At 36.4% G+C, this 17,070-nt stretch overlaps 1 protein-coding gene across 1 annotated transcript in view; it reads left to right on the forward strand.

The window, feature by feature from the left end:
- Positions 1-15,940, forward strand: part of LOC578865 (potassium channel subfamily K member 1) — a 32,445-nt gene extending 16,505 nt beyond the window's left edge. The window contains exons 3-4 of the mRNA XM_030999446.1: positions 1,336-1,590; positions 11,252-15,940. Coding sequence (XP_030855306.1) covers positions 1,336-1,590; positions 11,252-11,535 — 539 coding nt within the window. The 3' untranslated portion in view covers positions 11,536-15,940. The remainder of the gene's footprint in view (positions 1-1,335; positions 1,591-11,251) is intronic.
- The last annotated feature ends 1,130 nt before the right edge of the window (positions 15,941-17,070 follow it).

Consider the following 17,070-nt stretch of genomic DNA (forward strand, 5'->3'; position numbering starts at 1 on the left):
ATCGACCGGAGTAATAATCGTCATTAATTTTTTCTGAATAGGTCGTTGGAAAGAGGTGGTTTCCTTTGTTATGCTAAGTAGAGTTTCTTATACTTTAGTTTTCTTACTTTGTCACCGTGAATTATCCATGGGGTTTAATTGATTTTCATTTTCATTCTATTCAGTTCATGCCATATTGAAGGCTGTAAAGTTGGTTCATGAACCAAAAACGATGTAAAATAATGAAATAGTTCCTTGAGCAACAATATCAAATTAGTTTTCTTCAATGAATTACTACGAATATACGAAAATTCAATGCGTAATTTACTTTCATAAATGAATGAAACCGGAAAGAAATGGTGTGTTGAGGCCATCGTCCTTTTTTTTTTATATCTTGAAGACATAAAGCGCAACAGTATCACGCAAACCATGAAATTGTTACTGTTAATAACCCTAGATTTAATCTTCGGGCTCACTGCATGGTTCTACAGACTCTTTCATAGTGAATACTGAAAAACGTTCTTTCTGGTTCCTGAACGTGAATGACAACTGCCATAGCTTTAGAAAATAAAATTGCTCTCATGACTGTTTAAGTGAATTCTAAGCGCTTTAGGCATGAGATCGACGAGAAAAACGATGACTAATACACTCGTTCGAAGATTTATTGCCCACTTTAACCCGCCATAAAGAAGGGATCATAAAAACAAAGTCACCATAATGTCAGTGATAATTTAAATAGGTTTCCCCAGGGCCCCAATACAGTTAGCTTCCAAAGTGTATGGCTTATAATGCGTTATGATTTTTCTTTGGATATCTTATAGCCATCGCATGTGTAAAACGAAATGGATGAACATGGGGGCGGAATCTTGTCTGGACAATGGGCGTAGGGCGGGGACAGGGGCGGGATGAGGGAGAAAGGTACCTTAGATCCCCGTGAGGCGTAGACCCATTGCAATTTTAAGACCTTTTTTCCTGCATGGACCTAAGTTCAAAATATGTTCATAAATTATAAAAATGACGAAATCTTATTTTGGTAGGTCTTCACCGTCTTCGGTAAAAAAATGTTATATCGAGTAAAAACAAAACAAACTGACATATACTGAAAACAGTGGCGTGGGGGGGGGGGGACGTGCCCCCCAAAATATCGAGAATATATTAAAAGTCCCTTATGATTGTGTGAGAATTTGATTAGTGTCATTGTTGCCTGTTGCAGAAATGTTCCCCACCAAATTAATAACCGCATTCTTATCAGTCATAATGAAAATACATTTATATCCTTTTTTCTTTAAATTTTTGTTCCTCTTCTCCCCCCCCCCCCCCCCCAAAAAAAAAAAAAAAAAAATCTTTATCCTCAAGACTATAAAGAATCGGGTCCCGGCATCCGGGTGTGTCATCTCTTCATCCTCTTCGTTCTCATCCTCGCCCTCTTCTTCCTCATCCCGGCCGCCATCTTTACCACCCTGGAGAAGAGATGGAACTACTTCGAGAGTTTCTACTTCATCTTCGTCTCCCTCACCACTGTGGGCCTAGGCGACTTCGTTCCCGTCACCGCCGTCAGGGAAGGTAGCGCCTACGAGAGCACGCGCTCAATCTACTTCATTTGTGTATCACGTAAGTCTTGATTCCCAATTTATCCTTACGACAGGGGGAGGGGCTTCCTTTCTTTTTTATTAATACGTATTAAAGTTTTAGAAATACATGTGAAAACATAATGTATCTCCACGGTCCACCCACCCCAACCCCCTACCCCCGACAAAAAGTGTTGATGTTCGTCCACTTTCTCATGGGTGTACAAGATGGGGGCTGGGTTCTTCACCCACAAGAATTTTGAAATTTTAAATATTCTGATAACTGATGGTTATAATCATTCTAACCAAATCGAATTTTCTGTATCATTATGTTGCACTTTTACCAGCTAGTCTGTATGTAATATATACGGAATACGGAACGTAATACAAATTATGTGTGTGTGTGTGTGTGTGTGTGTGTGTGTGTGTGTGGTGTCCAAAGTGCTTAATTGTCTTTTCTATTTGCAACCAATATACATATATGTTTTGCTTTATGGTCTAGCATGCTAAGTGAGAAATAAAACGTCTACATAGGCCTACCTACCCAGTTGTCTTCACTTTCATAATCATCAAATTTTACTTTCCATAAAAACGAGTAGTAAAATGAGAGTAATTTTATTGAGTGTCTGTATTGAGGTCAGTGAACACCTTTCTTTTTCTAAACCTGTTTAATTGAAACAGAACTACACAACCCTTATCAACATCAACGCATTACAATCAAGTCTATGTCACTTTGTGAACCATATCCATAGTCAGCCATTTTGGATAATGAAAAATCAAACTTCACTGTACGTAGAACTATACACTTCACTTCAATGATCTCACACTCATCGTCACAGATCTCAAATTTAGAGATTTCATATGAATCACCGAGTGATCCGAGCGCTTTCCTACAATTCTCCTTAATTAACAACCCACGCATTCGGGCCCTTATGTCGCGAGTGACATGTCCAGGATTTTGACTTAAAGGGGCACGTACCGAACTTTGTGAGTGCATTTTTTTGCCAAAATGCTGAGTTGGGTAAAAAATTATAGAGGGAGACGAGTGCAAAATAATGTTATTTGTTACATTAATGTAATGAAAGTAACTCTTACGTTGCTTTAAAAAAACGAATTATATTACCTGTGATTGACATTAATTGCTCGTTCCTCCTATTTTAAAGGCTATTATAAGATTAACTACTCTTTAGGACTTGCATCTCACAAGAAGAGAGTTTTCACCATAATTCCCTTCCATACTTTACATTTCCTATGAGTAAAGCCTTTTCATTTTATGCACTAAAAAAAATGGATATAAGATTCTCACTTTCTCCTTTCTCTCCTCCTTTGATATAGTTCATGGATATTTGTACCATTTATTTCCATTTTGTGAAATCATTGCAAAATTTGAAATAAAAACTAATTTGCAATATGAACAATAAACTAAATCTGAAACTCAAACCTCAGTATGTGCATGCATTCCGGTCTCCGGATGTTGATAAAAGTATAAGAAGGGGGTCATGGCTCCCGACCACACCCCTTCTCATCTGGTTCCGCCACTGTTCTAAGTGCACTCAATAAAGCGATCTAATGATGACCTGTCAGGCTTCAAGACCTATGGATTAAGTCCACGTCATTAGACAACTCATATGGGCATCGCTGCTCGTCTAATTATGAAATCATCTTCGCACTGTTTGTAGGCCTTGTTTAAGCCTGCATCTCATTAGTGATAGTTGGTATATCTGCAATACCGCCTCTGATCTTTCACTAGAAGTGATTTTAAACGAATTTTGACCACATGATTACCTAACTAGTTCGTAAAGAGCACATCTTTATGGTTTGACGAAGATGTTGTTTTTATAAACGCTTTCCCTGCATGATGAGCAGCTTTCTTTGCTCTACAGTGTACAATTATATTCAAAACATTACATACTACTACTACTACTACTACTACTACTACAACTTCTACTACCACCACCACCACCACCACCACCACATATACTACTACTGCTACTACTGACAATAATTGGGCAAAATGCGCAAAAACTCGAAATTTACACTACTTCTGATTATGCAAAGAAAGAAACAATATAACATGTTTTGCACTATCAATTGTGTATTCTCACAATGTCAGAAGAACAGAGTTTTAACAAGCCTACCGCTTATTGCGTTTTGAGCTGGGATGACCCGTGTTTGTTTGAACTTTGAAACAGAAAACGACGGAGGAGCATCCGTGCAGGATATTCTCATAAACTTGAACGTTCATTTCCTTGGCACGTAATTTATGTCATCTTGAAGTTTTGAACCAAGTACGTTAATGTTAACTGCATTACGTTCGATGGTTGTTCTTTTTTGTCAGTCATGTGCCATAGAACATTCACTACTAGCTATTAAGTACTTAATGGGCCGTGTGCATACTCACGATACGCATATTGCAGATGACAGTAATCAAAGTGCATCGATATCGAAAGGCTATAACCCTTATCATCGTCTTCTTCATTTACAGAGAAACGTTGTCTATAAAAAAAAAATTGCTGATATTTTAAATATGATTTTATGTCAAAAGTTCTTTTCACAATATCATAACTTGTTTAGGTTTGGCCTCTTATTTTCAATTCAAATGACATTTAACATTTTTCGTTGCCCATCGACTTTAAGGTTGATGTTTTATAAGCCCTTTATTAGGGAAGAAACCCAAGTATTATATTTGGCATTAAATCTTGTAATAATTTTATATGAAATCGTTCAATGCTGCTATTCCGTTTTTTGTTATCAAAATACCAATGCAAAACGTCGGCATTTGTTATTCTTTGTTTTAATATTAGTATATAATTATGCAAGAAGACCAAATGATTGTGATTTATGTACACACATATAAATAATTGTTTAAATATCTACCGATTTCTAAAATAATTGCTCAAATCGCCAAATAATGAGCCCTAAAAAAATAAATTTAATTTCAGATGCAAAATATTTGAATTTATACGCATGTACATAGGAAGGAGGCGATGTTCTTTAAAAGCACACGGCTTGTGATGGTGTCGCCCTAGCAATATATACGTGTAAAAGGATTGGTACAATCGGTACAAACAAATCGAAGAAAAGCAACGAACACAGACATATTCAAGCTTTTCGTCTTTTACACTCATGGGCGTAAATCGACCAAATCTTTCGATGTACTCTGATAAAAGAAAGACAAAATGATTTAGTATGTCTGTATTTCTTGTTGCATCATTCGATACTTGCATAATTACGCACATTATAATATAATACAAAAATATATTTATGAATACCTTAAAGAAAAATTAAGGAAATAAAAAGTCATGTTAAAATATTAAGAAACACAGTCACGTCAGAAGAGCTCTTTCCACATTCACTTAAATAACAGTCAAGATTTCCATTGAAATCAGTACAGTTCATAATCATATGATATGGGATTAGTGTATCTTGGAAGCGTACAGCCACACCATTAAACCTTAATTGGCATAATGGACACGCACTATCGGTGTTTACACATTGTATATTAGAGGAAGGCCCAGCCCGGCCTTGGTGCCACTTTCGACCGGTGTCATGGTTGTTTCTGTGTTTGTACACCTATTACAACGTTTAGCTAATTACTGCTTTTCTTCAATCATACATGTGGATGATTGGATTCGAAGGTCACGTGATGTGGGTGTTTTAATGGCGTACTCTTAGCTGTCTTGACATGATGACGATTGTGGTCCAAGAGTGTAATACACGTTTGGACTAGGAAAATTTGGCGGTTATTTCAGCACAGATTGGAGGCGATATACACTCTGATTCAATCGTACATCAGAATGTTAACGTGTTTGTCACACTTCCTGCCATACAATTTATTTCATTATATTTCTTTGTTATTCATCAGAATATTGGATTGATTGTTACACCAGTCTTTCTTCCATACATTTTCTTCCCTGCTGTTTTTCTCTCGTTTCTATTCATCATAATGTTATTAAGTGATACTGAGTTTTACACTTTATTCCCAGCACTTAAATTTCTTCCATGTAACTTTTATTTTATTTTCTATTTATTAATTTCTCTTTTACCAGATCATTTTCTTGAAATAAATGGCATGCCATGGGTCCAAACATGGAGGAGGGGCAGGGATTGGGTAGGTGGAATGGGTAGACCGGTCTTACTAGGTGGACCGTAGCAAGCCAATAATGTGCCTCTTTCTTTCTTTCTGACTTTTTTTGTTGGAGGGCGGGGGGGCTATGATTGGGGGGGGGGGGGCGGAGCTTCACTGCAGGGTCTTTGATACTTATAATTACTTATGATGAATAAATTTTGCAATATTACATAGGCCTCTATAATTCTACAGTACTAGCCTATATCAAGTTGAATTTTTGTTTTGTATTTCCAGCTTGTTGATGTTGAGTAGTCTAGTGCAGAATATAAAACCATTTTCTAATTAATATTTGACCTCGAAAAGGGCCCTCGACCTTATCCCAAGCTGGTATATTCTAAGAGATCCTTAATGTGATATGAAACGTACTTGAACGTGAGCTTTTTGTGCTGGTGGTATATATGCTCATTGTTTTAAATGCATTTTCTTTGTAATACAGAACGATCTATATGTGAAATGGAGATATACCGATTTGGTTGGCAATATGGTTATCCTATACAGAGCGAATGACGCTGTCCTGAGAGAGAGAGAGAGAGAGAGAGAGAGAGAGAGAGAAGAAGGAGATTGATTGATTGGTTGCTTATATTCTATTATACCAAACATTAACATTTCTTTAAGTAATATAGAAGTAAATAATCCTGAATCACAGTAATTAACATTTTGAAAGAATCTTCTGTAAATCATCAAATACGGAAATGAAAAGTGAACCAACTTAAAAGCTGGACTTGTTGTATCTAGTTTCACCGAATTAAACTACTGACTTAATGTACAGAAACATAGAATACACATTCTCTAGACTCAGACAAAAGGTTACCAAACAAAATAAAAAATGTTACGGCTAAAAGTGGAAGAGAGAGAGAGAAAGGGAGAGAAAATAGGGGTAGATAGATAGATCAATAGATAGGTACGTAGTAAGTTAGATAGATACATAGATATATAGTTGGGAAGGTAGACAGAAAGAGAAAGAGAGAGAGAGAGAGAGAGAGAGAGAAAGAGAGAGATGAAGAAGTAAATAAAACGAGGGATAAAGATAGTAGTATAGAGTAAGGTGGGACTGGTTAATTCCCTCAACGTATTGGCAAGTGGGGGGGGGGGGGGGGGAGAGAGAATATAGATATTGTAATTTATGGAACAGAATGTTGCATAACATTCCACACTTCATTGTCTACATGACACACACACAAAAATAATTCCAAAATCGTTGAGATAGATTATCAATGTAATTATTGTGCCGTTATAGCATTGTGCTGATTAAACAACCACAACTGTAGACACCACTTACACATTATCTATGCAATTATTTTGTGTACCGAACTAATAATAGAAATCGCTACAATACACGAGGGAAAATGATGCCATATGGAACGAACAAAGAAAGGAACATCGATTTTATGCAAGCTTTTATTTTGTTTGCAAATATTGTATTAAAAAACAAGTCGATAAAACCATAATGGTTACACTCACGCACTACCACCCACCCTTTAAAATTGCTATGTAATTAAAATGTAAAACGTATTACATTGATATGTCATATAAAGGTTGCAATCCTGCTTTATACAATTAAATTACTCATGGAAATATGATTACATTGACGAAATACAATATGTTTTTATTTTTCTTCGTTGATATACTATACACATAAAATGTACAACTTTTAGAAAGCAATTAGTTCAAATCCACTGTTATTGTTTGACAAAACGAAGTCCCTAAATGGTGACTTAACTGACCCATATTGTATTTCAGGAAAGACGTACATACATAAATATTATACAGTGTATATGTACATGACTTTAAAGAAATATTGCACGATATGCGTTCATATTGCCTAAAATAACAATACAAAGCTGATCAGAACTTAACATGAGCTTTAAACATACAACTGTATAAAATCACTGTTTGGAGTTCGAATTTCAATGCCAGCATATTTTAGTAAACTGTCATGACTGTAAGCTTAAACGCTCTGGTCCTTCCTGACCTAACTGGGTGCGTGGCAGCTGTGCTCACTCGAGTAGATATTAATTTCACCACTTGCATAAATCTATCAAATTAAACATTTTAGTATGAAAGCAATTTACGACACTGCTTTGTTTGCCTGCCATTTCATTGATATAATGCATCTATAGGCTAGAGCGCTAGGCATTAACCTTTTCATAGATTCATTTTGGTGAAAGGTGTTACTCCATAATAAGTAACCCCTAATTATATTGGAATATTGCTATCTTTCACCTCAACTACCTGGTAGCAATCTTCCGAACTTGCGTCAATAATTACAGTTTTATATTATTCAAAAAACTGCACAAAACTGACAAATTCATAAAAACACAAACCCTCTGGTAGGCCTATTCCCTACGGACCACTGTCTATGTGTTTAAATGCCCAAATATGTAACCCACATTTGCAGAGGAGTCCTTTTTGGGTGCATGGGGGCATTTGCTCCTTCCCAATAATTATGAGGTTTTTTTTATAATCTCATATGCCATGCAGTGTATGCTTCCGATTATTGTGTCTCCCAACCGATTATGTTGATAATAACAAGGGTGGTGGAGCTTTTTTTTCTCAAAAAGGGACAACAACCAAAAGGGCGTGGCCGGGGGTGGGGGGGGGGGGGGGTTCAGCACCTGCAAGGGGTGGATACGCAACTGCAATCATTAACATTTAAACGTACAGGTGTATTGTATCACCTTCATCCAAAATAATTTGTTGTTATGGTCCACATTATTTATTATAATGTTATTATGTTTACAAAGAACATATGATCAGCCCCCTCCGTAATTACCCCTTCCCATAAATAAACACCTGGTCATGCCCCGGTCGGTAACATAATCCTGTCGACCAAGGTCACATATAGGCGGGTAGAGTCTTGGGTAAAGAAACACACACCCACCTGTCTGCCTAGCTGTCGTGTATCGGGTCAGCATCACACTGATACAAGCACAGATTGGGGTTGATGTCGTTTAATTAATAGTCCTTTCAACAGTTATTTCTGTCACTCGTATACCACCTATAAGACGCCAGATTGCCGGCCGCGTATGCGGTGTACAATCAAGCTGTGCAAGCTGTTACAAAAAATATCGACACAAAATCATCCAAGCAAGCAGACAGAATTCAATGATTATATTTTGGTTTAATTTTTTCTTTTGTGTATTAATAAACAAAATACTTGCGCTATTAATGGCACTAATGTCAATTTGGCTAAGGTTTTCTCAGTTCGTAAGAAAGTAGATTAAACATAGCCCTATATCATTCGTCATGCTTACATTGTATACATAATACTTGCTGTTAATGCACCTTTTTAAGAGAGCATCAAATTGCAAGTCATTAAATGAAGAGCGAACGGGGTAGAACGATTGTCTGCCTCCCGCTGTCCTAAAATAGAGCATGCATCTAGTTGTCCAGTATGTTACCATCTAAGGTAGACAGTGACGTGTAGCCCAAGTCTTGACGGGGGGGGGGGGGGGGGGGGGGGGGGGGGGGGTGGAATTCTTACCAGCTGATTGAAATACGTAAAATCGAACGTCGTCAAAAGGGTATGTCATCTTCTTTGTGACGTTCCTGTTCTACCCATCTCCATTTTTCTCTAGCTTTTTTCATTTCAATATTTTTTTTTCCTTTTGATGGGTGCTTTCTTAAATGAAGATCTTTCATCAATTCATTTGACATATCCATAAGAACTACCTTAAAACGGAAATATTTCCGGTTGTAGATAGAAATTCGAAAGTATTTATGATCAGACATGTTATCATCTAACGTAGATTTCTCCCCAACATTATAGTGCAGTGAATACTCAATGTCAATACCGAGCATCCCGTTGTAGTTGTGTACTCTCCCCTGACTGCATCAATTGTTTTTCATTTACCAAAAGCACCATCAGCACCATTATCACCACCATCAAAAACGAGTGCCTTACTAGTACAACACACAGTACAGTCAAACGAAAATAAGTTTAGAATTTGGTACCCCCCCCCCCTTCACTGCGCCATCCATGACGAATATAGATGAGCACCTAGGGAGCCCTGCAAGTCTTATTCATGCCGTTAGAGAGACGAATAATAATTTGACTTCTAAAATGATTACGCACCATTAAGACAGTGTCAAGCGAAGGGGGCCACAAAGTCCGCTGGGGAAACACAACGTAAAGATTAAACAAAGTATAAATAACTAATGCATCTAAAGCCGAAGGGGGTAACGATCTATTTTCATGGAAGGGGAAAGGGGATGGGCTAGCATATTAGTCTGGTTTATACCATAGAGATATATACTACTATTATGGTTTATACAGATCTCACACAGTAAATCTCGTTTTTATGGGGGTAACTGAATAATAAAGCGTGATCGTTGATCCTAAAATGTAGCATATATACTGAAAAATTATACAAATTCAAATTGGTTTAACTTTGATTCTCGGATGATTCTCGGACAACTAACCTCTGGACCGTCACCCTAGTAGTTGTTTGGGGGTGGGGTGTAATCAAGTTGTGTTGGAACGTATAGATGTATAGGGTGTGGGGAGGGGGTCGTTGTCAGTGGGTGGTTGCCTACTTGCCCGAGTTCATTATTCGGGTTGAATGTCCAGATATTTCTTTTCTGCTTATTTTTAAAGAATTATGAAGGATGGTATTATGATTCATACACATTTTGGTATTTACATGAGTAGACCGCTCCAGAGTATACTTGCAGAGTGATCTGGATACAGATGGGAGATTGTTTCTCCGTAATATTCATTAATGTCCCATCTAGAATGATCTATCTCCGAGAGATATCGCTGGAACATGCAGGGTATAATTTTATTCAATTTTTCACCGCATGACGCATATATTTTGATCAGACAGGAACCATCCATCATCATCATCGCTTGTAAATGAACTTCATGCTTGGCCTGTCCTTCTCTCAGTCTCCCCAGTGTTTCATCATATCAGGCTTCTTGAAAGATAGGCCTACATTATTGTATGTGATGTATGGGCCATACATATAGGGACAGTCTGTTGTTATCACAATTCTATGTTGTTTAACAATATTTAGAGAGTGCGCGTGGGGCCCGACACCATTTCGTCTTAACGATATGTGTCGGCAACATTTTAATTCCACACAACTAAAAGTTAAATTTTACGACAATATTGTTGTACCATTGTCCGTGAAATTCATTATCTTGTTATCTTTTTCAGCCTTGTTGGCAAAAGTAAAAGTTTTTGGTAGTTTAAATTTGAATCTTGGATATCTTTCAAGATATTATGCCTTAATTTATTAAGCACACACTCTAAAAACTGAAATGTTAAATCACCATTTAAAAGGGCCGAGGAGTGACCACTCTTTCAAAATGTCAGATTGATACTTTTATCCTGCTAGATTTAACCTTTATAATGTTGCATCCAGCATGTTCAAAGTGTTAATCTACCATTTTGAAAAAGTGGTCACTCCTCAGCCCTTTTAAATGGTGATTTAACATTTCAGTTTTGCAAGCAATAGAACATTATTTTGCCTTAAAATCAATATACTAAATACAATCGTTGTGATAGAGTGATTACTAATTTTTCGTATTTTTTCTTTCTCTCTCTCTCTCTCTCTCCCCCTACTGGTTCAGTCTACCTCCTGCTCGGTTTGGGGATGATGCTGCTCTTGGTGGATACCGTCATCAAGATTCCGCAGATCCAGCGGCTCTGGGAGATGTCCACGCCAGCCTCCTCGACCGCCACCTCAGTCAGCTCCTCCAGGAGCTCCTCCCCGGCCCCGATCCACCGGGAGCTGCCGGTGAGGAGGAGCTTCGGGAGCAAGAAGAAGTCGGAGGAGGAGAGGGAGCTAACCAAAGAGGCGGCTCCCATCAGCCGTACCTATGACGCCATACAGCAAAAGGGGGACAGGTCATGAGACGAGGAGGCGGTGGCGTTGGTGCACTCCGCAGAACATCGGTAGAACATCATCAGTGGCATTATTGGACGAAACAAATATTTAAGGCCTTAATGTATAACAGCTCCAGAGAGAAAGACAAAGAGAGAGAGAGAGAGAGAGAGAGAGAGAGAAGGGAAGAGAGGGAAAGAAAGATAGTAATATATTGAATTGGAAGAGCGAGTGTCTGTGCCTGTGTGTGTTATGTGTGCGTGTGCGTGTGCTTGTGCGTCGCGTGTGTGTGTTAGAAAGAGAGAGAAAGAAAGAGAGTGAGTGGGAGATACAGGTACACAGCTATGTGTGCGTGAAAAAGCAAAAGGGGTGTGGTTGTTGATGTGTGGGCGACTGTGTGGGTGTGTATGTTGATCGTAGGGGAGGGAAGAGGGAGCTAACTAAAGAATATAATATATGGCTTCACCATGTTAACGGTCTACTGCAGGCACATGCAATTCATATATCACACCTGCACTTTTGTATAGGTCATTTAATTTTTAAACAAAAATCATTTTTATAATCATCGTCACTATCACCATCATCCAACTTATCATTGTCTTCGTCGTTGTCATCATCGTTGTCATCGTCGTTACCACTGACCCCATGTTCGTTAAACATCATCTCAAATCTATTGATCACAAGCATCGTCTTCATCACTGCCAACGTCACCGCTGAAATCTTTATTGTCAGTTCTTCTTTAGACAAAATGTAGGATAGATTTCCTTGTATTAGGATTATTTTCTCTTTTTAAAAACTATACCTTGAACGATTCTTGAGTAGAAACCAATACAAAAAAAACATGATTAATTTGCGAATCGATTAGTACAGTCAAGGTAAATAATTGCTTAAAGCTTAAAAGTTTTTAAAAATGTCGTTTTTCTTTTTTTGGTAATGGTTTCTTTTGGTGTGTGTGTCGACATTTATCTGCCATGTAAGTCTGTGCAATAGAACTTCTCGCAAAAGGGGACTTTGGGTTATTCCTATTTAAACTTTGCCTACGTACTTTGATGTGTATAAGTTTTTAACTCTAATTCATAAGGCTAAGAAAGACAGAGAAACTAAGTTGTTCTAATATATTTGTTACAAATATATGGTTATATGTTTAGTTTTTTAAATAAATAAATATATACATATATATAAAAACATTTTCAACAGAAAAAAACTATAACAATATGAGTATAAGAAATTTTGATCTATCCTCTAATTTGAATTCGTTTTTATTACAATTTAATGATTAAAAAAAAACAGCGATATTTGCTCAAAATCTAATTTTAACACTGTACACTTTTTAAGAGCCCACTCAATTTTCCACATTCTTTCTTCACAATACATGCATTGGGTATTTGATTCTTTAAGATGTCTGTGCACCTTGCTAGTACATAGTGATGAGAGATTAATTCCTAAGATGATACATCAAGTGTATTTTTTTTCACTTATAAAGCAGTTTGATATTTTACAATATGTTGCCACAGTGATTTATATATTCACTTTGTGATTCAATGCCAAAGATTGATCAAAATATTGTTCACGTTTTAGTATATATCAATGTCAGTCATATTATCCCACTTTAATGGTTAAGTTAGATGTATGTCATTAATTAATTATTTTGCTATTTTGTTGCTTTTTGGTGTTGCTTAACCCTGCGGGCATACTTAAATGCACAATACGCAAGTCCAAAGGCTTAAAGTATTGCGAAATTGTGTCTTTTGTTCAGTCCCATTCATTGATTTTTACAAGAATTTCCTCACGTAGACACGGCTAGCACCACCACATACTCAACACGATAGACATTCTGAATATAATGAATGTTTGGAAAGGTTGATAATTTTAATAGATTAAAAATCTAATTTACTTTATTTCATTTTATTTCATATTATCAAGTTTTTAAAATTGTAGATAACCTATTTTTATTTCATCTTTTTCTCATTCAGATATTATCAAAGATTGGTAGTTAGCTTCTATGATAAAAACATGCATGTTTGAGAGAAAAGTCGCAAAGTTATACATGGAATACAGAAGTTGTTTTTAAATAAATTGAGATAACAAACAATTGTGATCTTTGGCAACATAGTACCAGTGCAATAATATGTGTTTTCCCTGAACATTTTCAATCTACGAACAATGATATGATGGCAGATGTCACTGAGCAGAGTAAGAAGAATAATTGGCGTCTTGGGATAATGCTAAATGAACACAGCATCTTCGACCGTCCAATCCAGGCATATTACGTAATGCAATATTACTCATTTCCAAACATATTCATTTAGAAAATGTTAGACTCCGTTCATTTTTGTAGGTTTTTAACCATTTTTATCCTTGGTCGTTTTAATGTTTTGGCTTACTTGTTGGGAAGCCGGGGTTGGGAAGTCTATTTATACACCTCATTTCTATTTAAAACGGGCTAGTGACGGACGCCCAGGCTTCTTTTACGTAAATGTTAATCCCTTGAAATAAATTGAATCCCAATTCGCTCGAAGCCAGACACACAGGAGTGGAAATACACTACAGGAAACAATGGTTATTTTCTATTATAATAGCGGGTTTTGTAATTATAGCATCGCTCTATACTAATTAGTGAATCTTCGAAAGTGACTATTGCCCTTGAGCTAGATACTATTGTTCGACGAAATACTAATGGTGTAAAAAATTAAATCTATGCTAATTACTAGCATGTCGGGCAGGAAGTCAAAAGAAAGAGAAAACGCGAGAGCAGTGATAATGATATACAATCGGTGATATTTGCTTTCGTATTTATTTCAATTTTTCAAGCAATGTTTTTCATAAATTTTTATTTACAAAAAAAAACTCTTTCCGTGTAATGATTGTGACCATATTGTTTAATCTTGATAGATAAAGCTGATATCTTTTCAGATTGTTATTGATCACTTTTCATTGATCAATAAGGTTCTGAGTATTATGTAATCCATATAATTTTGTACCCATATACTTCTAAAAGGTTAAACTATTTTTGTCAGCTGTGATATTGTAACGATTGTTTCAATGACGCACAAATGTCATTTTATCAATGAGATATAGATGGAGAGCAATTTGTTTTATTTCAAGTAAAATTAAACCTATTTTGGTCATTATGATTGTAGTCTAGATACGATGTTGTACTTATGACAGTGTCTTATATAAGGTTTTCGCACGGAAAGACATTGGTTTGTATGAATCATTGGCGAAGAAAATAAATAAATATGGAATGTACATGCAATATGGATTTGTGATTTATGATAATGAAAGAGAAAAAAATATCAAGATGATTTGACATCCAAGACAAGCATGGACTCATTTTTATTTTTACCATCTTAATGCCTGTATCCTTTGTATTGGGTCTTTTTAATATCATCCATCTCTATGTAACAAAGCTTAATCTACAGCTTTTACTCATAAACCTCTTGTCAGGGTTGGGAATTCTCTGTGTTCATAATATACTGATAAGAAACGTGTTCGAAAAGAATCTACCAGTCGAGAAAAATTCAGGAATATAGCAGTGTTTTATTAACCTACTCGACGCAGTACCTCGACATACTTAGTTGCGCTTTATTGTGAACAGAGCATACCCTACCTCGTGCAATAGAGTGTGTTTTGCACCTCCCCCCTCGTTTTTCAAATTTTAACTGTCTTTTTAACCTGTATTTTGTAGAGTCGTCTCGATCAAGAACACAGGGTTGTGCATAATCTAATGCAAAGTCTAAAGACCTTGTATAATATTGTTCCATCAAAAGCTTTTTTTAAAAGTATAAATAGTAGTGTATTACGTTTTGTTGATTTATTTTTGTTTGTCTGCGTTGGTTCGTCAAGAGAATAATTTTGGCCTAAGCACCAACGGCCCTTTTCCCGACGACATGTCAACCATTGTAACTAAATTGTAACGTACCCTAAAACAGTTGAAAATAAATCGTACAAATATTTAAACGCTCATTTTTCCAGGAAATAAAAAAAGATTGAAGTAAAATAAAACAAAGTTGTGTTATTTAATTGAAAAATTGAACAAATTTAAATCATAACATAAACGGTGTGTAATCAACAATACATTGCAGGTGAAACACAAGACATGAAAGTATTTATCGTAATTTAATAACAATCGACTGTTTTAACTATTATTTGCAATGAATATTATTACAAGCTGTACTTTATGCCTTACTTTGATAATTTTTTGCCGGTGTTTGTTCGATATTTTGTAGACAGAATGTGCAATATTTATTCCTCTTTTATCTGTTGTTAATATTTCACCTTCGGCATTTTGCTATTTGGCTTTTTAGTTTGTACTTTTTTTTCTTCTTCGTGTTTTGGGATATTTTCAGTATAAATTGATATTATTACTGATAAAAGGCTGGCGTATTAGCTGCTGGAATACATTGAATAAAATATATATATATATGACACAGTACATGTATAATGACTTTCCTGTTTTTATGTTCGTGATTTCAATTATGATGAAATGAGTGATAAACGGGAAAAGGAAGGGGAGGAGAAATAGGTAGAGTGAGAGGGGAGGGAGGGAGAGAGAGAGAGAGAGAGAGAGAGAGGGAGAGAGGGGGGAGAGAGAGGGGGAGGTGGTGGAGAGGGAAAGAGAGAGAGAGAGTGTGACAGTCATCAAATTTTGGTTAAAAAATTGACATATTATCTAGAATTTATTTCAATGACCAAGATCTCCGAAGGCTATTTTCCCACAACGCATTCAGAAATTTGAGTTGCACTCCTGCGCAGGAACGCAGCATGATCTTTCATCATTTACGAATATCAGATGAAAAAGTGATTCTCAAATTACAAATAATTATCGTAATAATTGCATACTGTCTTCATTTCTTCTCATTCACCTTTATTCACGTGGCGTTTGGCATCATTAGATTATCACTATTAATTACTGCGATTGATGACTCAAGGGAACAATTATCCTAAATATCATCATCATCATCGTTTTTATGAGTAATGTGGGTTGGTGGCTCGGCGTGAAGCGTGATAGGTATTCTTATTATTGGTATGGGGCACAGAATGGGCGCCAGTGTTACCCCCTGCACGGCTGCACCCCATCGACCCGACCAATATTACATCAACAACTTCGAACAATAAGATGCGCTGGTTATGAACAAGATTTGAAGAAAATGCTTTTGTGGGATTTTATCCACCATTTTTTGACCTTATGGAAGATATAAAAGAGGGAATCATGACTTGTGCTGAGATTTATTGTATCCGAGAACCATCTTTTTCAAAGTATCCCAAAAAATATAGATGAGTTTTAAGATTACACTTTCATAAGAAACAAGCCATTAATTAAAGCATTATTTCTAGAGGATTACAAAGTTACGTGCTCGTAAGCAAAATTGATTGAAAGTTGATTTGATATATGATTTGTGTAAGATATTAGATGATTAGATTCATCTCCCACATGGGATTTCATCCACATTTTAACTCAGTTTTCCTCAAGAAAAATGCCATAATATCTATAAGACTTGACGCGGGGCATGATCAAGATATGCGACATCTTTGAGATTTGGCTCCTCCCCGCTCCCTTTGATG

This window comes from Strongylocentrotus purpuratus, unplaced genomic scaffold, assembly GCF_000002235.5.
Source record: "Strongylocentrotus purpuratus isolate Spur 01 unplaced genomic scaffold, Spur_5.0 spur5_scaffold_5, whole genome shotgun sequence".
Taxonomy (NCBI): domain Eukaryota; kingdom Metazoa; phylum Echinodermata; class Echinoidea; order Camarodonta; family Strongylocentrotidae; genus Strongylocentrotus; species Strongylocentrotus purpuratus.